This window comes from Hordeum vulgare, chromosome 6H (assembly GCF_904849725.1).
Source record: "Hordeum vulgare subsp. vulgare chromosome 6H, MorexV3_pseudomolecules_assembly, whole genome shotgun sequence".
In the NCBI taxonomy this organism is placed as follows: Eukaryota; Viridiplantae; Streptophyta; class Magnoliopsida; order Poales; family Poaceae; genus Hordeum; species Hordeum vulgare.
In genome coordinates, this window is record NC_058523.1 from 534,319,499 (window position 1) to 534,344,291 (window position 24,793).

Here is a 24,793-nt window from a genome sequence, read left to right on the forward strand (position 1 = left end):
AAAGGCCCGGCCACGTCGCCCCAATTCTCAATGCCTCCCTCGAGGCTTTAGTCCCGGCCCGTACGGAGCCTTTAGTCCCGGTTCGTGTCCCAAACCAGGACTAAAGGGCTACTCGGTGGGCAGTGGTGGTGGAAACCGTTCGTATCCCCCTTTAGTCCCGGTTGGTGGCTCAACCCGGGACTAAAGGCCTAACACGTGGCCTGCCGTAGTGGTGGCAACCTTTGATATACCTCTTTAGTCCCGGTTGGTGGCACGACCCGGGACTAAAGGCCCAAACGGTTTGCATCCCGCGTCGTTTCGGGCGATGAAAAGCACGAACCGAAGCAGAGTCGCCATTTCTCTGTTTCTTCTTCTCTCTCGCTCTCGCTCTGTTCTTCTCCTCTCTTCTTCCCTTCTCTTCTTCCACCATGCCAACTCGCTTTGGAGAGGTGCTCGCACATGGCAAGACCAAGCTCGATGTCGTGTACACGAACGAGAGCAGGGAGATGCCGTATTTTCTTGAACAGTTGAAGGAACGATGGCTTGACGCCGCAATGGATCATGAGAAGTTCTTGGGGCTTGATCTGGAGTACACAGCCGATCAACGCGGTGTTGCCGTCATCCAACTATGCTTCGCACACCATGTCTTGATCTTCCAATGGGCCAGGTAAGTTTTGAGGCTTTCTTTGATCCAAGGTAATGACATTGTAAGTTTATTTGTTTCAATCATAGTTGGTTCCCTTCAAATAGTTGTAGTGAAACAATTTTGATTAGTTGAAGGGGAACACAATCTGATTGGAATAGTGTTCCATAATATGAAAAATCGTATTAGAATCAACTAGTGTTTAATATGTTCCATTGGAATCATAGTTGGTTCGCTTCAAATAGTTGTAGTGAAACAATTTTGATTATTTGAAGGGAACACAATCTGATTGGAATAGTGTTCCACAATCTGAAAAATCTGATTGGTTCAATATGTTCCATTGAAATCATAGTTGTAGTGATACAATTTTATGCGGTGTTCTCTGATCCAAGGTTATGAAAATTGCATATAGCTAGTGATCTCTCTAGGTTCCATTGGATAGCAATATGATATGTCATAGTCATGAAAATTGCATATAGCTAGCGATCTCTCTAGGTTCCATTGGATAGCTATAGTGATCTCTCTAGGTTCCATTGCATATGTTCTATTTGAATCCTAAAGATAATTTTCTCTTTAGTTGTAGTGAAACATGTTTCCTTATTGCAGCAGTATGTAACATTTGTTCCATTTTAATTTGTTTCTGTTGCAGTAGTGACAAGCATTGTCCAGAACTCATGGACTTCCTTCGCAGCGGCATCACTTTTGCTACAGTTGACATTACGAACGACAAGCTGAAGATGAGGTACAGCTTCGGTATTGAGATACCAACTGGTTGCCTCATTGATCTCCAAACGGTATTCAGGCTTCGACATGTCAGGACTTCGATGGCTCATATGGCAGTTGCCTTGATCGACGAGGAATATGGTGATATGAAGACCAATTTCCCAAAGTCTCAGCACAAACTTTGGGAGAAGGCCCCACTTGATCGTATCAACATTGAGTATGCAGCAAAAGATGCATATGTTTCATACGAGTTGTACCGCAAGATTTGAGTCGTCAACTATGGCCAGCGTCACCTCGAATAAGGTGGACATTCTGATTCGAGTCGTCAACTATGGCCAACGTCACCTCGAATATATATATCTATGATAGCTATTATTATGTACTGTTTGGACTAGTATCATGTACTGCTTGGACCAATTTATATATGTCTAGTTTCTGTTTGTGCCATTATAGTTTCCAAATTTGAATGGTTTAGCCCTTTCTAACTTCATTTGCTACTTTTGAATGGTTTAGCCCTTTCTAACTTCATGGTATCATGCATTTCGACCACATATATATACAAAAAGTCTTCAGTTCAAATAAGTTCAAAAAATGAAATCCCTTTTGTAACAGATCTGTTTTTTGATTAAAACAGTCATTTAAAAATGAAAGACCATTAGTCCCACGTGGCGTGCAGCGGAACCACGTGGCGTGCCGCGGAACCACTTTTGTTGTGGGGGTCGCTTTTCCTTCTTCTCCTTGTGCTATATATTTGTTATGCATTAGGGAAAGAAGGAATAGCGACCATCATCGATGGTCAAAAAATCAGGTGAGGGAGTGTCCACCATACATGAGAGAAGAAGAATGCCGACTGTTGTTGTGGGGGTTGCTTCTCCTTCTTCTCTTTGTGCTAGATACTTGTTATGCACTAGGGGAAGAAGGAGTAGCGACCATCATCGACGGTCGAAAAATCAGGTGAGGGAGTGTCCACCATACATGAGAGAAGAAGAATGTCGACTGTTGCTGTGGGGGTCGTTTCTCCTTCTTCTCCTTGTGCTAGATATTGGTTATGCACTAGGGGAAGTAGGAGTAGCGACCATCATCGACGGTTGAAAAATCAGGTGAGCTAGTGTCCACCATATATGAGAGAAGAAGAATGTCCACCATATACCATAGGTGAGCTAGTGTCCACCATATATGAAATTGTTGAAATTTTGTGATGTGCCTTTGAATGGTGCATTTTTGAACACACAAAAAGTATGTAGTTCAAATAAGTTCAAAAAAATGAAATCCCTTTGTACAATCTGACTTCATGGTATCATGGTATCATGCATTTCGACCACATATATATACAAAAAGTCTTCAGTTCAAATAAGTTCAAAAAATGAAATCCCTTTTGTAACAGATATGTTTTTCATTAAAACGGTCATTTGAAAATGAAAGACCATTAGTCCCACGTGGCGTGCAGCGGAACGACGTGGCGTGCAGCGGAACCACGTGGCGTGCCGCGGAACCACTTTTGTTGTGGGGGTCGCTTTTCCTTCTTCTCCTTGTGCTAGATATTTGTTATGCATTAGGGAAAGAAGGAATAGCGACCATCATCGACGGTCAAAAAATCAGGTGAGGGAGTGTCCACCATACATGAGAGAAGAAGAATGCCGACTGTTGTTGTGGGGGTTGCTTCTCCTTCTTCTCTTTGTGCTAGATATTTGTTATGCACTAGGGGAAGAAGGAGTAGCGACCATCATCGACGGTCGAAAAATCAGGTGAGGGAGTGTCCACCATACATGAGAGAAGAAGAATGTCGACTGTTGCTGTGGGGGGTCGTTTCTCCTTCTTCTCCTTGTGCTAGATATTGGTTATGCACTAGGGGAAGTAGGAGTAGCGACCATCATCGACGGTTGAAAAATTAGGTGAGCTAGTGTCCACCATATATGAGAGAAGAAGAATGTCCACCATATACCATAGGTGAGCTAGTGTCCACCATATATGAAATTGTGGAAATTTTGTGATGTGCCTTTGAATGGTGCATTTTGAACACACAAAAAGTATGGAGTTCAAATAAGCTCAAAAAAATGAAATCCCTTTGTAAGAGATGAGTTCTCGTTCGAAACGCTGATACTTCGAGAGAGATTGTCCGTTTTGTACACGAAGTGCATCCAGTTTTTGTCGTAGCCCTCTCAACTTTTAAACACATGCTATGTGGGAGAAATGATGATAGCATGCCAAATTTCAACATTTTCAGAGTTCATTTGTAGTGCTTTTCAATTTCAGGGTCAACTACCTCAAAAAAAAAGAAGTTAATAGTTTGGATAGTCAAAATAATTACTTTTGAAAATAGAAAATAGTTTTGCATTATTTATTCAATTTCAAACACTTTTCATTATCATAGTTTTGTCAAATTCTCAAATATGCAAAAAGAATTTTTAATAAATATAGTTTTTAATTGAAAATAACAAAATAGATAATAGTTTGGATAGTCAAAATTATTAATTATGAAAATAGAAAAAAAATTGAAACTATATGAGAATTTATAGAGAAAATTCAATCTAAATTCAAAGTGAACTCACTTTGAATTCAGGTTGAATTTTCTCCATAATTTCGAATATAGTTTCAATTTTCAGTGAGTTTAGGCCCGTAAGCCTCCTTTAGAGAGGAGCTCGATGGAGAAGCTGCGACGGGGCTTATAAACAAGTGCTAGTCCCCCTCGCTCGGCGAGGTGGGACTAAATTTATCGTGCAGCCGAGGAGGGGTTGTAGTCCCGGGTGGAGCCACGCCCCGGGACTAAAGACCCCCTTTAGTCCCGGTTGGAGCGCCGCGCCGGGACTAAAGGCCCCTGCTTCCCGCCTTCTGATCTGCCGAAAAAGGGCCTTTAGTCCCGGGTCGTGGCTGCACCCGGGACTAAAGGGGGTCTGTAGTCCCGGATCGAGCCCCGAACCGGGACTAAAGATCCACCTATATAAGCGGGAGTTAGAAAATTTCCAACCCAAATCGCATTTCCTTCTCTCCTTCTTCCTCGTTCTCCTGCCCGACGCGGCACAGCGACGAACTCGACGACGCCGTCAGGCTGCCTGCCGTCCTGCTCGCCGCCGCCTGCCGTCCTCCTCGCCGCGCGCCGTCGACACCTCCGGTCGGTAAGCCCCCCGCCCCCTCCTCCCCAACACTCCGGCCAGTAGAAGAAAAGAAGCAAAAGGAGAAGAAAAGAAGAAAAAGGAGAAGAAAAGAAAAAAAAGGAGAAGAAAGGAAGAAAAAGGAGAAGAAAGGAAGAAAAAGGAGAAGAAAGGAATAAAAAGGAGAAGAAAGGAAGAAAAAGGGAAGAAAAGAAGAAAAATATTTTTTTTGTCATTTAATTCCTATTGTTATTAGGTTTGTGCTAGATTATTAGGGTTAGTAATATTTAGAATTAGGAAAAAGGAAAATAAGAAGATGAGGAGAAGAAAAGAAGAAAAAGGAGAATAAGAAGAGGAGGAGAGGAGAAGAAGAGGAAAAATAGAAGAAGAGGAGAAGTAGAAGAAGAGAAAAAATTAGAAGAGGAGGAGAGGAGAAGTAGAAGAAGAGAAGAGGAGAAGTAGTAGAAGAAGAGGAGAAGTAGAAGTAGAAGAAGAAGTAGAAGAAGAGGAGAAATAGAAGAAGAGGACAAATTAGTTTAGGGTTACAAGAAGAAGAAATATTGTATAGTGTATATGCTTAAGTGTTAATAGTGTTTCTTAGATTATTGCTTAATTTTGCTATTGTATATGCTTAAGTGTTAATAGTTTAATTTTGCTATTGTATATGCTTAAGTGTTAATAGTTTATTTTTAGCAAGAAAATTAATAGAACTAGTTTATTTTTTTAGTTCATTTTACGATGCCTATCCCGCATCCTCGTCGTCGACTCGGCGGAGGACACCTGCTTGATCAGAGGGGCCCTGTCCGGGACTGGGCTCCGCCCGGCTGGTATTGGGAGGTGCTACCTTCCGGTGGGCGTAGGTTGGTGAGGAGCCAGCCCGTCGTTGACCCGATCCTTGTTTGGTGGCGGTCGCGTGGGCCAGTGAGGGTGCCGAGGCTTCCGGACACCGCGGAGGTGGTACGTCACCGTGTCAGCGAGGAGGATGAGCACGTCCGTCGCTACATGGTTGCGTTGGAGGGCAGGTTCGAGCATACCTGGCAGGTTCTTCGGGGATCTCACTGGAGCTATGATCCTGTGATGGTTCCTTCTCTTTGGGTGTCCACCGCCCGCGCCGATACCCGTCGGGCGCTACGGTTCTAGATGTATGAGTGATGCTATATGTATGATAGTATTCGAGGAGTATTAGTGATAATATTTGACGATGTACGGACAAAAGAGATGATGTATTTGCTTATAATTGAATGCATGCTAATTTGAATACTACTTTATTTTACGATTTTGTTTTGCTTATTGAATGCTCAAATTGGAAAAGTACTCCTACTTTGAATACTATGCAGAAATCTAGGAGTCCCGGGTGGAGCCACGACCCGGGACTAAAGTTGTTTTGGAACGGAGTTCCTGATAGAATAATTCTTTTTTGGTACAAAGGTTAAGAGAATCCGTTTTTTGCAGAACTATGGATCCACATATCAGGAACCTCGAAGAGGAAGAACTTCTCGAAGATATAATCAAAGACGGCCCCGACGTTGAACCAGCTGAATCTCCGTCGTCATATCTAAACCCCTCCGGATATGGAATGGAGGTCGAGCGACACGAAGATGAAGCCGATGGGGCAGGAGATAGGTCCAATGACGGAGAAGGTGATAGCTCCACTGATGGAGAAGCCGTTGGAGAAGCCGGTGAAGAAATAATAAAGTCCGGCGAGGTATACATATGAAGTTCGACAATCACTTGTAATATGTGAAAAATATTGGAGATAGCTCTATATTGTATACATATACATCCATTTGACGAATGTTTTTCCCTCTTAGGCCTCCACATCGAGCAAAGCTACGAAACGAGGCCCGACTAGAAAGTTGGATGCACGGACGCATTACACCTTTGAGGTGATATTGCCTACGGGCGAACCCAAGCTTCCTAAGAATGCTGCTGACACATTCAAGAAGCAATGCGGAGTTCTCGTTAGGGATCACGTCCCGATCAGCGTTCGGGAGTGGAACAAGCGCAAAGGGGCAGCCGATAGTGACTATGTCGCCGAAAGGTACAAAGATAATCTTTGGAATGACCTCATGTCACATTTCAACCTGCGAGAATGTGAGAATGAAGACGCCGCAGACAAACTGAGGGCAAAAGTCAAGCAGTGGACTCTAATGAAAAACTTAGCAAATCATTATCCTTGTCGGGCAGGGTTTGGAAGTGGTTCAAGTGCGTGACTCCCGGTATCGAGCCTGAGAAGGTGACCTTTAGAGCGGCTCAGGTAAGTAGTAGTATGATATACTTCTATTTTCAATACATTTATGATGCTAGATTATTATTTTGATTATATATATTCTATTCTCGTAAAGTGCTACCAGCAGCCACGGGGGACGCATCTATGCGGATACTATGTTTGCGAGACCATTCGCACGTTTACCTCTGAGCACAAGGATCACAGATTCGACGTAGGCAATGAACATTCACACCTCTATTTTTACCCGTCATTCTTTGTTATCATGATTGATATTCATATTCATCTCCTCTTCTTATATAGTACACGGCCATGAGGACGAAGGTCCTACGAGAGCAACGCGCGATTGCTGTTGCAAAGGAGCTTGCGACCTTTCTGAGGACGGAAGCAATAGATGACAAAGGACGATTTAGTGTAGCTAGGGGCCATTACTGATGTTTGTCCATGTAATCGAATAGACGGGCTCTAGTCCCGATAATTCAGATCTCCATATAATTGTATATATATGCTCACTTGTAAGATAAGTTAATCTTATACATATATGCATAATAATTTCTATTTAAATTATATGAAAACTAATTCCCGAACACCAAACGGGGCATCACGTTAATCTCCCGAACACCTAAACCCTAAAACCCAAAAATAATTTCATTCAAAAAAAAACCCAAAAATAAGCAAAATCTGAAACTCTTTAGTCCCGGTCCGTGTAACGAACCGGGACTAAAGGTCCTGCCCCTGGGGCGCTACGAGGCGCCCACGTGGAGCACCTTTAGTCCCGGCTTGTAACAGGGCCGGGACTAAAGGTTAGGCCTTTAGTCCCGCCCCTTTAGTCCCGGTTGCTGAACCGGGACTAAAGCCCCTTACGGGCCGGGGCTAAAGGCCCCGAACCCACTAGTGTATCCACTTTCTTCCTACTGGCAGAGTCATTCATGATCCATCAACGCAATGGTTTCTTCACCTCGATTGAAATCCTTGCTCTCAGAAAACCACCAATGTGATGAGAACTCACATATTCTACGTTCTTGTCCATCTGCTTTGCAATGGGCATCTACCAAGATTCATCCCTCAGATTATAGGGCAGGTTCACCACCCGCGCCCAAACTTGGAGCCGCGCAAACTTAAGTCCATCCGGCCTCGTACATTCGCTGAATTCCGCAAGTACCACAACATGCTTGTTGATATGCCATGGTGATCCACCCCAAACACAATCTCTGTCGCGTTGGGTCTCAAATTCAGATACAAACGTGTTTGATCAAACTGATCTTAAATTTGGGTTTCCCCACACTGGACGGAGGGCATTGGTGATGGTCTGGATATGAATTGGTTTCGGTGAAGGATTTTACCAGCCAGCCACCACCTCGTCGTTCCTCCCTCGATGCGGTCATCGATCATCAGGGGGTAGCCTCTTCCTCACAGATATCCAACTTACCCAAGGCTTCGTCCAGTTTCTTCCTGGCATCACGACATGCCTTCCCATCGTCCCCCTCCCGCATCAATGGCGACACTGGGAACAGCCATTGGCGTTCCTTTGTAGCGGGCTAACTTTGCCAACCTCCAGACAAGACACTGGTTTCATGGTCAAAACCCTAATAGCCTAAGGCGCCGCGAGAGGTTTTAGGGTTTAGGGAAAAAAACTCCCAGGATTTCCAAACTTCACCGTCGACTCGTTGTTAGTTTTTTTTTTGAACCGGGCAACCCCTTTTCCATTACTCACATAACGGAAATACAAAGTTCAGTTTTTGCAAAAAGGAAAACCAGAAAAGGGGTGCGAGTTCAGAGCATTCTTGGGAAACCTACACATAGACACTCGTCATCGAGCAGCCTATCATAGGGCAAAAACCCAAGAACACCCATACCACGCACAAAACAACTACCAAGTTTTGAGAGAAAGCTGCAAGTATAGATTACACAGGTCCACGTCTGAGAACACTCCACGCAGGGGAGGCCACCAACAAAAACACTAAGCGCCAACGGCTCCAACCATCAGCAACCATCCTCTGGGGACGCACATATCCTCAGCATATTTGACACGTTCCTCTTCAGCATCTTCGCGCCCCGCTCCATCGCCAGTTTGTCGTCCCCTGTTAGGAGTCCTGCCCAATATGTCAGGAATCCACAGGTAGAGTAAACCACATCAAAAGGAGACCCCAACTTCTTCCTCTCAAACGTCGCGCGATTGCGGCAGTTCCACAATGCCGAGCACACAGCAGCTTAACCAAAAGTATAAAACCTGACACCATTAGGCATATAGGCAAAGCACCAAGCGTAAAATTGCCACAGATTATGAGGGCCATTACTAGTCCCCAGCATACACCCCACTGTTCTCCAAACCACTCTAGCCACAGGGCAGGAAAAACACAAGTGTTGCGAAGTCTCCCTTTCTGAACAAAATGAACATCTAGGGTTACCTTTCCATTTCCTCCTATTCATCACATCTCGTGTGAGAATAGCATCCTGAAATAGCTGCCATAAGAAAATTTGAATCTTAAGAGGCAATTTTGCACTCCAGATCCAACGAAAATCACATCCAGCAATATTATTTTCCAAATGCTCATATATAGATTTAGTAGAAAATCTTTTTCCAAACTTCCATCTAATCTGGTCGGGATCATCACATAAGACCCATTGGTCAACCACTGCATTCAGATCTGCCAATTGGCCCGCCAACATAGGCGTCAACTGTCTCCTAAACAGATCACCTCCCTCCCAGGCTTTCAAATTCCTCACGGTAATGTCCTGGTTATTACATATATAGAATAGTTCCGAATACAAATTTTTCAAAGGGGGGGTAGCATTCACCGAGTCATGCCACAATCTAGTCATATTACCAGATCTTAAAATCACCTCTCTACCAGCCATATAGTGCGGCTTAACTTTCATAATAGCTTTCGAGATAGGAGAATCAGAAAACTTACTGGAGATAGATGTCACATCAACTCTCCTAAAGTACTTAGCCCTAATCACATCTTGCCACAACCCTTATTGTGTCTCCAACTTCCACCATCATTTGACTAACAAGCTCACATTCTGCCTATGTAAGTTTTTCACCACCATGCCCCCTTTTTTCTTGGACCTACAAATACGGTCCCACCTAACAAGATGATACCTCTTATTTCCTTCAGATTCCCGCCAAAAAAATTTCTTCCTGTGTTTGTCAAGTTCATAAATGACCATCTTAGGAAGCAGAAACATAGCCATATAGTACTACACTATGCTAGTTAAGGATGAGTTCATCAGGATCAACCTGCCCCCCGAAGATGCGGCATTCCCAATCCAGGATTCACAACATTTACGAAATTTCTCATCTAAAAACATCTAGTCCACACTCCTGAGACCAGAACCACTTACTGGAACTCCCAGATATTTCATAGGGAAATGACCAATCTGACAGTTAAACATGTCAGCATAGGTATTTAGGATAATGTCATCACCACCCACACAGAACACCTCACTTTTCTCAAAATTGATCTTTAAACCTGACATCATCTCGAAAATATACAGCAAGAGTTTCATATTAACAGCAGCAGAAACATCATGCTCAAAACAGATAACTGTACCATCTGCATACTGCAGAATAGCAACACCATCTTCAACGAGATCAGAAGCCAAACCTATGAACAGTTTCTCCTTCTGAGAATTTCTCACCATCTTAGACAAGGCATCCACAGCAATGTTGAATAAGAAGGGGGACAAAGGATCACCTTCTCTGACCCCTTTATGACTTTGAAAATATGGGCCTTTTTCATTATTCAACTTAATACATACCGTGCCATCATATAGAATCTTTTTAATCCAACCACACCAAGTTTCTCCAAAACCCCTGTTCCTGTGGCACTCCAAAAGGAACTCCCAGTTAATCTTATCGTAAGCTTTTTCAAAATCCAGTTTTAGCACTACACCACATCTTTTCTTCCTCTGAGTATGATGTAAAACCTCATGCAAGGTTAGGATACCATCCATAATATTTCTATGTTTAATAAAAGCATTTTGATGTCTACTAATGAGCACATCAGATTATAGAGCCACCCTGTCATTTAAAACCTTAGTTATCAGCTTATATGGGCAACGAAGCAGACAAGTAGGTCTGTATTGTTGGATCTTTTTAGCTCCATCCAGCTTAGGAAGCAAAGTGATCACCCCATAGTTCAAACGAGCCACATCCAAAGAATTATTATGGAACGCATCAAACAATCTCATCAGATCTTTCTTAACAAACTCCCAACAGTGTTTGTAAAATTCAACAGGTATATTATCTGGGCCTAGGGCTTTATTGCTTTCCATAGAAAATAAGGCTTTTTTCACCTCCTCCTCCGTGAAATTACCAGTGATAAATTCATCATCTTCAATACTGATTTTTTTCCCACTAGACCAAGTATTAGGATCCAGGTGGAACATGTTCCCATTCGCAGGACCAAACAACTCCTTGTAAAAGTCTGCTGCATGTCTCAGTAAATTTTGCGTCCCCTCAATCACCACATCTCCATTAACAAGAGAATGTATAGTGTTTTTCCTCTTTCTACCATTAGCCACTCTATGAAAAAATGATGTGTTTCGATCCCCTTTTAACAACCATCTCTCATTAGATTGCTGGAGCCAAAAGAGCTCATCATTAAAAAGGATCTCATTATACTCAGCATATAATAAAGTTCTTTTCTCATAAACCTCAGGATCCAAAGGTCCAATCTCTTCCATCTTTTCAATCTCTTCCAATTCTTTCTTAATCTCATCTTTCCTCTTCCTACTATGACCAAATCTGTTTGATCCCCACCCTTTAAAATATTTCTTGATACGCTTCAATTTTATATTGAGAATATCAATAGGATCATTTGCCCTAACAACTTGATCCCAGATGCTCTTGGCCTTAGGAAAAAAATTCCTCATTCTTAGGCCAGGAAAGCTCAAATCTAAATTCCCTCTGCCCCGGAGCACTTCTCTCCTCCATCCCAGTGGACAACAACAAGGGATTATGATCAGAAACCTCCCTCACCAGCTTGCGGACAGAAACCAAAGGATACATATCTTCCCAACTAAAACTCATTAAGACCCTGTCTAATTTCTCCAAAGTAGGGTGACGTTGCTTATTAGTCCACGTATACTTCCCTCCTCCCATATCAATCTCTCTTAGGCCCAGGGAATTAATAACATTATTAAACTTCGCCACAAACTTAAGATTACCACGTTTTTTATTCTTCTCTTGCACCCCTCTAATGATATTAAAGTCCCCCCCAATAATGTAAGGGACATCAACATTACTACATGTGACAAGCATTTCATCCAGGAAATCCTCTTTACGGTCATCATGTGCCACACCATAAACCACAATCAATACCCAGATGCATTTGTTTTTCACATCAAAAACACGGGCCTGCAGCATAAAATTCCCCAACGTCCAAGAAATCAACTCCAGGCTCTCTTTCTTAACCCCACAAAGGATACCTCCCGATCTTCCCACTGAAGGTAAACAGTTCCACACAAATAAACCACAAGGATCCACTCTACTTAAGTACTTGGCAGGAAACTCTTTTCTCTTGGTTTCTTGAAAACCGACAAAATCAAGAGAGTGATCTTTAATAATATCAGCAAAACAGGAAGCCATCCCTTTTCTACCTGCCCCCTACAATTCCAAAAGACCCCTTTCATATAACACCTTTAGAAATTTTTTCTCCCTCTGGGGCCCCTATTAGGAATCACATTAGGGGCACCCATCTTCTTATCCAAGGATGCATCATTCTTCTGACTTCTAGTCACAGGTCTAGCTATCACAACAGGTTTTTTTAATTTTATTCTTTTTCCTAGACCTCACAATAGTAAAATCATCCTCCTCCATATTGCCTTCTTCCATCCATCCCAACTCCAAAGGAGTAACTACTCCATTAGCATTGATCAAAGACATATTATTAAAATCCTCCTCAGCTTCCATTACATCCTCTCTTTCCACCCTAGAATTATTATTCCTAAATTTCTCCAATTCCCTAATAATATCAATATTAACAAAATCATTGTCAGGAATAATAACCCCCATCTTAGAAGCAGCTAACATCATGTTTTGATTGGATAAAGCATCAAAAGAGTTGTGAGAATGTAGTGTACCTTCTGCATTCCTTTTCTTGACAACAGCAGCAGCCTTCAACTACACATCCTCCATCTTGCTCTGCACATTACGAAGACTGAATCTCAAACTTTCCTCAGTAGCCAAGGGAGGAGTAGGAATCACCTCCACTTCCACAACATTGTCAGGAGACTCCACCATATATTCCACCTTTCCAGCATCACATTCCCCCCTCTCAGCATCAACAGGTACCACCTGAGGAGTAATTCTCACCACATCAGCAAAGGATTTTATTTCACTCACAGGAGATCTCATTTTTTTATTCATATCACCATCAGAACAATTAACACTTACAAGTTTTTCATCTTCCATAAACTCCATAGCCATAGAATCAATCAACAGAGAGGTATGCAAGGATACATCAGATTCTATGCTCTCTTGAGATTCCTGGATTTGTTCTTTTTTACCCCCAGTTTGCTCATTCTCATTTTTCTCCTCCACAACCCTCCTAGGACTTGCATCAATTCTAGGTTTTTTATTTTTATTAGCATCTACATCCTCATTTTTTTCCTTATCCATGTGCTTACCAGCACTAAGAAGAGATTCACCACGATTAGGGTCTCTCGCCAGGACCTGATCCACCTCAAAATATAAATCATAAAAGTGTTCCCCTAAAACAGCCTCAGCTACAGATGGGATCTCATCCACACTTCTGCAACCAATCTTCACTCTAGCAGAAGCAGGACGATGTAAGGTAGCATAATCAATCTCCAAGGGGACACCAACCAAGGAAGCCACATAAGCCATGTTTCTCTCACTTCTCTTATCCAGAGGCACATTGCTAACTTTAACCCATGCCACCTCCATCACTCCCTTAGATCCAACCGCAGAAGACCATTTAGTTACATTCACAACAGCACCACTAGTCTTAAGCACAATGCGGCCCACATAACAAATTTGAGCAACAGCTCTAGGGTTAGGAAACCTCACTACAAACACTCCTGGTCCAATAGCATGAGCAGAGCATCGCCATCCAGTGGCAAGATAATCATTTAAGTCTAGCTCCATTTGCCTAGTAGACGTCTCTCCCTCAACTATGCTCACAACAATATTGTTGGATCTCTCTTTCATCAGATTCGCAGAACATGAATCGTGTATGTAATAAAACCCCTGTCCCCTTGTTTGGAACGCACACATAGATGCAGCACAACTCCAAAGAAGGAATTCACAACAAACAGAAGCTAGATGTCCTAATCGACCACATCTTTCACAAAATGCTTGAACACAGAACGCAGGAGCATGTTCTCGAGACTTGCATATAGGGCATGGATCATGAGCACTGGAAGGGTTCACCTGATTTGCTTTGGATCCTTGGTTCCGACGCAAAGGTGTGGAGATCTGACGCTCTGTTCCCTCACCCGCAGATCCAGAGGATCCCTGGCTCTTGGGAATCCAGATCCCACCCTCAGCCGTCTGCTTCCCCATCGCAGCCTCCTCCCAGCGCGAGGTGTCATCAGATCCGGAGGCGACATTAGATGTAGAAGAGTTGTTGTTGCCGCCGTCATCCCGCTTCCAGGAGAATTTCCGGTCACCACCACGGCCGCCGCCCCGTCCAGGAGCAGGACCAGGCCCGCGTGCCCCGCGACCAGGTTCCCCCCGTCGGCCACCGTGGAAGCCTCGGTCTCCATCTCCCATCGGCGAAGGGGACGCGGTCACCGCCGCAAATGAGCGCGGGTCTCCCCCAACTTTCCCTCTCCACCAGCCAAAGGATTCTCTCACACTCGATCTAGGGTTTCTCGTCGGCGCCGACCAGAAGTGGGAGAATGCCTCCTCTAGGTCAAGCCGCGGTGCGGCTCGGGGTCTTATACCCCCTTCCGAAATGAGATGAGTGGCCCGATCTCTCCCCACGTGTCGGTCATCCGCCATTGATGCACTGTGGGGCGCCGAACCCACACCGGGCCATTGACTCGTTGTTAGAACATACAGATGTTGTATTTTACTCCGTATTTTCTCAAACAGTCTTCATCCGGCCTGATTTGCGTTTTTCCATGCAACCACTGAAAATCGAACACATCATTAACAAACTCAGATTCTTTTTTAGCATCGGCGGGGCAGGCGCTAGCGTTCCCGTGTACTCCCTCCGTTCCTAAATATAAGTCTTTTAAGATATTGCACTAGAAGTCATACATACGGAGCAAAATAAATGAATGTACACTTTAAAAAATGTCTATATACATCTGTATGTAGTCCACTAATGAAACCTCTTTGAAGACTTATATTTAGAAACTGAGGGGGTAGAATTTATATTTCGCTGCCCTCCAAGGCTCTACGACCGAACGCTAACATAAATTTATATTTCGCTGCCCTCCAAGGAATAAAATAATTCTCTCTAGCTAGCGTCCAAACAAGCGATTGTGCATTAATTTGGAACACCAACCCACCAACAGAGTAGACCACCCCGACCCCGATCGACCGTGCCATGCGCAGGCGGCAGGCAGAGCTTTGAATTATTCCTCTACCACCCAGACGCGCACATGAGCCGACTATGATTGAGTAGGAAAATCCGAAATTAATGTCGATCTCCTCCATTTCTCCACGCCACCAATCGTTTCCCACGCCTTGACCGTCAATAATCTCCACATCGCCGTCTTCTTGATCGCCACCGCCACCACAGTCCACAGACCACACACACACCACAGAACTAACCCAGCTTCTTCTTCTTCTTCCTCCTCCCTCTCGTGCCGTCGTGCGGCGGGGCGGCCGGCATGTCATCGGCTCCACTGCTTGGTGGCCCCGAGCCCGCCGACGGCAAGGGCGGCGAAGGCGAGGCGAGGCCCTCGAGCTGCTCGCCGGCGTGGCTGCGCCGCCTGATCGACACGGAGGAGGCGTGGGCGCAGCTGCAGTTCGCGGTGCCGATGGTCCTCACCAACATGTCCTACTACGGCATCCCGCTGGTGTCCGTCATGTTCTCCGGCCACCTCGGCAACGTCCACCTCGCCGGCGCCACGCTCGCCAACTCCTGGGCCAACGTCACCGGCTACGCCTTCGTGGTACGTACCGCTGCCTCTGCAACACACGCACTCTTGATCTAATATCCGTCCAAGTTCCGATTCGATCGCCTCCGTAGCTCCGCCGAATTTTCGAGGTGGAGCTCTGGGACGTGCGCGTTCGCTGAATGCAAGCTGCCTGGAAGAAATGCATTTCGGTCGGCCGGTTCCAAAAGCTCCATGAATAATGACGCGGAGTTTGACACCGACGATGCGGCGGCAGCGGCGTCACCAGTGAGGGGAGGCCGGGGGTTAACCGTGGGGGCTGTGGGGTGGGCTGCCGGCGGTTTGGTGGGCGCTGCATCGCAGATCGGAGCCGTGGAAAGAGGGCTACATCAGGAGGAAGATGACACGGAGCCATTGGATGAAATCAACGTGCACCGAACTGTTGGGCGGCGAGAGAGAAGAGCGTGGACGATGAGGTGACTTCCGATCTTTAAAGATAGATATAGATATACGTACTGTAGATGTTTACGATAGTTAACGTGGCACTAGGCCTTAGCCGGCGCGATCGGATCAGATATTATCAACGCTCGTGCTAGCCAGAGTGTTGACCTTACGTACGATACTACGATATACTTTAACATGCATAGTATCATTTTTAGCTCCGCTCTCGCATTCCGTTGATTTCATATTAGCAAGCTTCCGCCAAAAAAAAAAAAGGTTTCATATTAGCAAGCAGTTATAAGGACACTATAGACCTTATTTCAAAAAATAAAATAACAATGTAATTAAAAAATTGAGGGGAAAATCAAATGTATTTTTCCGTTCTTGAATACAATTTTTTTAGTGATTCTAACATGGATTACATATAAAGTAAAACAAGTGAACATACAATCTAAAATTCGTATGAAAAAAAAATTAAGGATGGAAGGAGTATATATACACGCGGGAAAACAAACGTGATGCCAACGTTTTCTTTATTTTCTTCTTTGGCACAGGAGGCGCTAGGTATTCGCGGAGAAACTGTGGCTGCATGCTTTCCACGCATATACTATTGAATTAGTGTGGCTGCCAACAACAAACTGACAACGGAGTTACTACGTCGTTTGCGTGGCCCGCAGACGGCGAGTTATGTTTATGTACAGCCCATATATAGCTGGAACGACACAAAGTCGGTAGGACTCTATTCTGTTCCTGTGGCCGGGAGTCGATCGACGACGTGTCTGCATGGGTGCCGTGGCTGCATGTTCATGCGTGCGTGCAGGGTCGACGTGTCTGCACTGGATGCATCTACTTTCGACTAGGAAGGTCAAGTCTCGAGCTAGGAAGGAAGAGGTCGTGTCTATCTGGTACAAGCATGCAGCTAGAATATCTCCGGGGAAAACAGTAAAAACCGCGGTGTTGTCAAGCCATCAGTGTCGAGTCTCGATACACCCACCCTTGTCGCGCTTGATGTGCTTAACCACTACTTAATTTGTCTATTCGACTCGAATAACCTACGAAATCAACTCCTGTCTCCCGCTGGATTGTTTACATGGTCAAGGTCGTAAATCAGCCAATTTTCTCCAGAGTTGGGATCCAGGACTTCTCAGCACACGTGTGGCCACGAGCCCGCCGAATCATTGCCGCTCTACCAATAGTTTGGTGTTGTGTGTGCGCGCGTGTTTATTGTACAGTAGTAGACAATGTTGGCTTCTAGATCGCCTACGTATGGTTCTGCCGAAATTTCAAGACGGAGCTCTGGGACGCACGCGATCGCCGCATGCGAGCTGCCTGGAAGAAATGCATTTCGGTCGGCCGATTCCAAAAGCTCCGAGAGGCGAGAACGGGGGCGCCGCGATGGATGGACGGCAGCGAGGCGCGCGGTCAAGCCATGAATAATGACGCGGAGTTCGACACCGACGATGCGGCGGCAGCGGCGTCACCGGTGAGGGGAGGCCGGGGGTTAACCGTGGGGGCTGTGGGGTGGGCTGCCGGCGGTTTGGTGGGCGCTGCATCGCAGGTCGGAGCCGTGGAAAGAGGGCTACATCAGGAGGAAGATGACGCGGAGCCGTTGGATGGGTATCGGACGTCTCACACGAAATCAACTTGCACCGAATCGTTGGGCGGAGAGAGAGAAGAGCGTGGGCTTGATGAGGTGACATCTTTGAAGATAGATAGATATATGTTTGCTAGTTAACGTGCAACTAGCCCTCAGCCGGAGCGATCAGATCAGATATGAGATATTATCAACGCTCGTGCTAGCAAGAGTGTTGACCTTACGTACGATGCCATGTCATTTTGGAAGTATCTAGGTCTCGGTCGACTAATACTTCGCAAAGTCTTAGTCAAGTAATATAGTATTTTAAAAGAAGAAAAAACTGAAAAAATAATTTATTTGCACGAATCTTAAAACAAAATCAACGGATTATAGGGTCGATTGATTTTTAGCGAAGCCGTATCATTTTTAACGCCGCTCTCGCATTCCATTGATTTCATATTAGCAAGTAGTTACAAGGATCCGTATAAGGACATTTTAGATCTTGTTTCCGAAAAAATCAAATATGCTTCCTCTATTTGTAAATATAAGTATTTTTAATGATTCTAACATAGACTACGTACGAAATAAAATGAACAAACGTACATTTTAAAATACGTTTATATACACCAAATTATAGCTGCATGATTTCCCCGTATATACTCCCTCCGTTCCTAAATATAAGTCTTTTAAGCGATCTACTAAGGGTCTACATATGGATCGAAATGATTGAATCTATAGTATAAAGTATGTCTATATACATCCGTATGTAGTTCATTGGTGAAATCTCTACAAAGACTTATACTCCCTCCGTTCCTAAATATAAGTCTTTTTAGACATTTCATTAGTAGACTAAATACGGATGTATATAGACATATTTTAGAATGTAGATTCACTCATTTTGCTCCGTATATAGACTCTTAATAAAATCTCTTAAAAGACTTATATTTAGAAATGGAAGAAGTATTTAGGAACGGAGGGAGTACTATAGTATTGAATTAGTGTGGCTGCCAACAACAAACTGACACCGGAGTTACTACGTCGTTTGCGTGGCCCGCAGAGCTGCCGGGCATAGCTGGAACGACAAAAAAGTAGGTAGGACTGTTATTCTGCTTCTGTGGGAGTCGATCGACCGACGTGTCTGCATGCCTGCCGTGGCTGCTCCGGGCTGCATGAATGCATGCGTGCAGGGTCGACGTGTCTGCACTGGATGCATCGACTAGCTACTTTCTCTATTCCTAAATATAAGTCTTACTCCCTTCGTTCCTAAATATAAGTCTTTCTAAAGGTTTTACTAATGGACTACATACGGTTGTATATATACATATTTTAGAGTATAGATTCACTCATTTTGCTTCGTATGTAGACATCTACTTCCTCCGTTCCTAAATATAAGTCTTTCTAGAGGTTCCATTAATGAACTACATACGGATGTATATAGACATACTTTAAAATGTAGATTCACTCATTTTGCTCCGTATGTAGACCCTTAGTGAAATCTCTTAAAAGACTTATATTTAGAAACGGAGGGAGTAGTGAAATATCTTAAAAGACTTATATTTAGGTACGGAGGGAGTAGGTTTTATTAAAAAACTGCATACGGATATATAGATATATTTTAAAGTGTATATCCATTCATTTTATTTTATACGTAGTCTTCTAATAATTTTTTAAAAAGTCTTATATTTAAGAACGGAAGGAGCAGTAGAATAAAAACGGTGATTCTCAAGTAATCAGTCAAGAGTCTCGATCCACCCACCCTTGTTGCGCTTGATGTGCTTTGTCTAATTCGACGCCGTGCTGGAAGTAAAATAACCCATCAACTCCCGCTGGATTACATGGTCAATGACGCCCAAATCAGCCAAATCTCTCCAGAGTTTCGATCTAGGACTTTTCAGTACATGTGTGGCCACGAGTCCGCCGAATCCCGCGGCGTCTACCAAATAGTGTGTGCTTGCGCGATTGTTTATTGCGGTAGGTAATGTGGGCTCCTAGATTCGCAAAGAAAAAAAGTGTGTTTTATAAACATGTATCTAGAATGGGAGGTACCTCCTGTCATTTTTACTCTGCATATAATAATTTTCTGAATTCAAACTTTTCAATGTTTGACAGGATTTATATGAAAACGTATCAACGTTTACGGTACTGAAGTTTTAAACTATGAAAATTAAAATCATGAGGCATCTAATAATATTGATTTCGTACGTCAAATGCCGATACTTTTTATAAAGTTATTCATATTTTATAAAATTAACTTTAATTAAATCTTATATGCGAAGTAGAAAAGGACCGAAGAGAGTATGTACTTCCCTGTATCCGTATTATAGGGCGGCTTTAAACTTTTTCTTGAAAATCGAGGGCAAAAGCTTTACCACTCTAGATTGATTAAGAAGAGAGTTATAAGGGCATTTTCAAAGTTGACACCCGAATTACACACCGTATATGTCTGCAGATCTAGAGACAAGTGCATGGACACTGATAAGAGGACATCATCCAAAGCTATCCATATATGTTACGTTATATTTTGAAAAAAATAAGGAAAGTGAACAAATTTAATGCATATATCAAACGACATTCAACTTGGATAATTTTTACATAAAAATGCCTCGTTGATCTTCTTGAAGACGACTTCTAACTCCACGTGATGAAGGCGGTACAGCCAGCAATCACGGATCTCCTTGAAGGCGGCTTCTAACTCCACGTGATGAAGGCAGTACCGCCAGCAATCACGGATCTCCTTGAAGGCGGCTTCTAACTCCACGTGATGAAGGCGGTACCGCCAGCAATCACGGATCTCCTTGAAGGCGGCTTCTAACTCCACGCGATGAAGGCGGTACCGCCAGCATTCACGGATCTCCTTGAAGGCGGCTTCTAACTCCACGTGATGAAGGTGGTACCGCCAGCAATCACGGATCTCCTTGAAGGTGGCTTCTAACTCCACGTAATGAAGGCGGTACCGCCAACAATCGTGACAAATGTGCGGGGGAGTGATAGGAGTCGAATAGCAAATCCTGCTCAGCCACGTCCACGTCCGATGCGTTGCCCGTGCCGACGGCGAGTTGCTCCCACGCTCGCAGGTGCTTGTCGAGGAGGTGGACTTCGCAATCTGGGCCGACCTGCGCCTGCCGCAACGCGGCCCGCCGCTCTTTCAACACAATCTCCTTGTAGTGGGCACGGATCTCGGTGATGCCGGCATTAGCCGATGATGACGGGGCGTTGACTTGTCGTGGGATGGCTCTTTCATTGGGGCGTCCGTAGCACCGGCCTTCTTCTGCTTGCCGACTGCAATGGCGGTGATCTCCTTCTTCTGCATGGATGAGAGGTTGTCCCAGACGGCTCTGGAGCTCGAGGAGGCCATGTCGGGCTTGGTGCAGAAAGGAAAAAGGGAGCACAGGAGGTTGGATGCGAATATGGCTAGGCCTGGAGTTTAAATAACGATGGGATGGGAGGGCTACGAGCGAGGTGGTTAATGGTGGGTGACAGACGGACGAGCGGGTGGCATCGGACCAGGTTCATCGTCATCCTGCATATGTTTAATATACGTATCCATCCGACCTGGAGTAACGCGTGAGAGTGATGTGGAGGTGACGCCACCCACAATAAATGCAATTCATCCGTGTGTCGAGAGGTGATTCATCTTCACATGTGTGTCGAGAGATGATTCATCTTCACATTGTGATCATGTTTTTTGAACATCGAGTACAACGTTGGATGTATAAATGCAATGTGTGTGCAAATCATACTTTTGTTTTAAAGTTACATTACTATGAAGTTGTTCTTGCATATTATGAAACAGCACAACTTCTATGCAAGATGTTTGCAAATTTTTGTCATCATTTCTTTTGAGTTTTTTCTTCTTTTTCTTTCCTCTCTTAGGGTAATACCCTAAATTTATTCAATGTTACAATAACTATTTTTTATTTTAGTTTTAGTTTTTGCTTGTAAAATTCTGATCTTGTGTACCGAAAACAAAAAAAGGTGACCACGGGCGTCATACATCTGTTTATAAGTGAGCCACAACAAAATTTTATAGAGTATCTTGGAAGTTGTGTGTTTTATTTCTACCCTGTGTTCTGGAATGTTAAAATTAATTTGTTGTACTTTATGCATGCAAGTCGAGTGCACGCTCATAGTACCCTCTCCGTTCCTAAATATAAGTCTCTGTAGAGATTTCACTAGTGGACTACATACGAATGTATATAGACATACTTTAGAGTGTACATGCAATCATTTTGTTTCGTATGTAGACATCTAGTGAACTCGCTTAAAAGACTCATATTTAGGAACGGAGGGAGGGAGTATATGTTAACTAACATTAGGGAATAAGGGACGTCATTTGCCTACTTAATTAGCTTTTGTGGCGAAGGTAGATACATGTTAGACTGGACGGTGAAAAAGTTGTGCAAGCCTGGATATGTAAATGGAGAGAAAAAAAACTAGAGTAAAACACAGTGAACGAAGGTGACTTATACATGAAAAAGAAATTCAGGTGACTTTCGAATAGACTGTGCCAATAAGTTCATAACTTGATCTGCATCTGAACACTGTTGCATTGCATCGTAACTACTAAGTATTAATCCAACGGAGTAACTCATATGCGAAAAATGTTGAGCATTTCAGACTGGTATGAGCGGCGCCCTGGAGACGCTATGCGGGCAGGCCTACGGCGCCCGACTATACCGCATGCTAGGACTGTACCTGCAGTCGTCGCTCATCATGTCGGCGGTGGTGTCCATGGTCATCGCCGTCCTGTGGCTGTTCACGGAGCCGCTGCTTCTGTGCCTGCATCAAGAACCCGAGGTGTCCCGCGCCGCCGCGGTGTTCATTCGGTACCAGATCCCCGGCCTGTTTGCCTTCTCCTTCCTGCAGTGCCTTATAAGGTACCTGCAAACGCAGTCCGTCGTGGTGCCGCTCGTCGTCTGCTCCGGAGTGCCATTCCTGCTCCACATCGCGCTGAACCACCTTCTGGTGAACGTGCTCGGTTTCGGCTTCGTCGGCGCGTCTGCCGCCATCTCCATCACCTTCTGGTTCTCCTGCCTGATGCTGCTTGGGTACGTGATCCGGTCCAATGAGTTTAGCGAGACATGGAAGGGCTTCTCTGCCGACGCATTCAACTACGTGATGCCGACGATCAAGCTCGCTACGCCCTCCGCCGTCATGGTTTGGTCGGTACAATATCATTATTTATATACGCAATGTTATTGCCAACCACGCGTCGTCTCCCATCATTGATTTCGAGTTTGTTGAGTGCACGCAGCTTGGAGTACTGGGCGTTTGAGCTTCTTGTTCTTATCGCCGGCTTGCTACCGAATTCCACAGTGAGCACGTCAGTGATCGCCATGTGGTACGTTCATCCATGAATACGGTCCGTCCGATGGATCTTCACAAGCGTTGTTCCAGCATCGTTGACTTGGAATTTTTTGAAAATGCAGCTCGAGCACGGAGGCGATTGCCTACATGATCACGTACGGATTCAGTGCCGCTGTAAGGTACGTATGATCTCAACTTCTTTCTTTGTACGTTGCTGTAGGCACGAGGGCCTGTTGTTTCATTGTTTGCACATTTTGCAGCACCCGGGTGTCAAATGAGATCGGAGCCGGAAACGTGGATATGGCGAAGAATGCGGTCGCGGTGACGCTGAAGCTCTCGGTGTTCCTCGCTTTCTTCTTCATCCTTCTGATGGGCTTCGGCAACGGCCTTTGGGCGAGTCTCTTCAGCGGGGACGAGGTGATTGTGGCAGAATTCGCGGCCTTCACCCCATTCCTGACGATCTCGATCGTGCTCGACTCCGCGCAGGGCATACTGTCAGGTGAGGAAGATCCGTCCGTCAGCTACCTAAGCCAATCTTCAAGAATCACTTACCTGCAGTGCTAAACAGACAATTTCATATCACAGATACTTAATCATAGAATTAACTGTTTTGAAGCTGATGCTAAACAGCTCCGTAAACTGACAAATAAATTGGCGTACGTGTGACAGGGGTGGCGAGGGGCTGCGGATGGCAGCACCTGGCGGCGATGACGAACCTTGTGGCGTTCTACTTCATCGGCATGCCGTTGGCCGTCCTCTTTGCCTTCAAGCTCAACTTCTACACCAAGGTAATTAATCGATCAAGAGCCCTCGCCCTTGCCATTGCGCAATGCGCGATGGCATGCAAGCAGGTGGAAGTCCATTCTGAAATGCAATTAGTGATAGCTGGAGCACTGAACAGATGCTATTTTTCACAGGGTTTATGGTCGGGTCTGATCTGCGGGCTGACTTGCCAGACCAGCACGCTGGTGGTGATCACCGCCCGCACGAAATGGTCCAAGATCGTCGATGCGATGCAGCAAGAGAAGGCCAACTACGTCGCTTGATTGATGAGTGTCGTTCATGCCTTCGTGGCGTGCACATGTAAGGGTGCTTGTGAGATGGCCAGAGCGTGCGATGCTTCAACGGGTTTAGCCTTATGGGGTAGGCTAGATTTTTGACCGTGTAATTCGAGGGAATTTATGTCTCATGAAACGGAAAGATTAAACAAGAGTACATGAGAGCGTCTTCAACAGGCGCCCAACGCGCGACGCGTTAAAATCTAGTTTGCGACACGCCCATCGTCACGTGTTTGACGCGGCGCGCAGCGCTGGCTCCAGCAATCGCGTTAAAATTCAGCGCGCGTGCGAGCAGCCGGCGCTCACATTTGTTCATTTTGGACATAAATTTCACACATCAACACAAAACACATGGCATATAATTTGAATCACAAACATCATTCAACCAACTTCGTGCCCACAAGTTCAAATTCATGCCCACAACATCATTCAACGAAGTTCAAAATGCAAACCAAGTCCATGACACAAACGACAGGCACAACAATCAAGCCTCGTCCTCGTCTTCATCCTCATCTTCCTTCGATTCATCCGACTCCGCCAAAGACGATTCTTCCTCCTCCTCTCCATTGTTGCGCGCCGCATTCTCATCACGTGAAGTTCGGAAGGTGTTGCCAAGATCATGGGAAGGTGGCACACCGACGCCCGGAGGTGCACCCATGCCGTTAATGAGAGAGGCAAAACTCATACCACCCATACCGTCCAAGCCGC

General features: G+C 44.8%; 1 protein-coding gene across 1 annotated transcript; it reads left to right on the forward strand.

Moving 5' to 3' along the window:
- Window positions 1-15,163: 15,163 nt before the first annotated feature.
- LOC123404618 (protein DETOXIFICATION 19-like) lies at window positions 15,164-24,242 on the forward strand. The gene is made up of 7 exons (XM_045098557.1): window positions 15,164-15,760; window positions 22,338-22,882; window positions 22,975-23,061; window positions 23,150-23,206; window positions 23,288-23,526; window positions 23,697-23,815; window positions 23,945-24,242. Exons 1-7 carry the CDS (start codon window positions 15,476-15,478, stop codon window positions 24,071-24,073), a joined length of 1,461 nt encoding a protein of 486 aa, XP_044954492.1. The 5' UTR covers window positions 15,164-15,475; the 3' UTR covers window positions 24,074-24,242.
- Window positions 24,243-24,793: the final 551 nt, after the last annotated feature.

Coding starts and splice junctions, on each gene's coding strand:
- LOC123404618 (XM_045098557.1), top strand. CDS start 15,476: ATGTCATCGGCTCCACTGCTTGGTGGCCCCGAGCCCGCCGACGGCAAG. Junction 23,062..23,149: donor ACGTCAGTGATCGCCATGTG/GTACGTTCATCC, acceptor TTGAAAATGCAG/CTCGAGCACGGAGGCGATTG. Junction 23,207..23,287: donor GGATTCAGTGCCGCTGTAAG/GTACGTATGATC, acceptor CACATTTTGCAG/CACCCGGGTGTCAAATGAGA.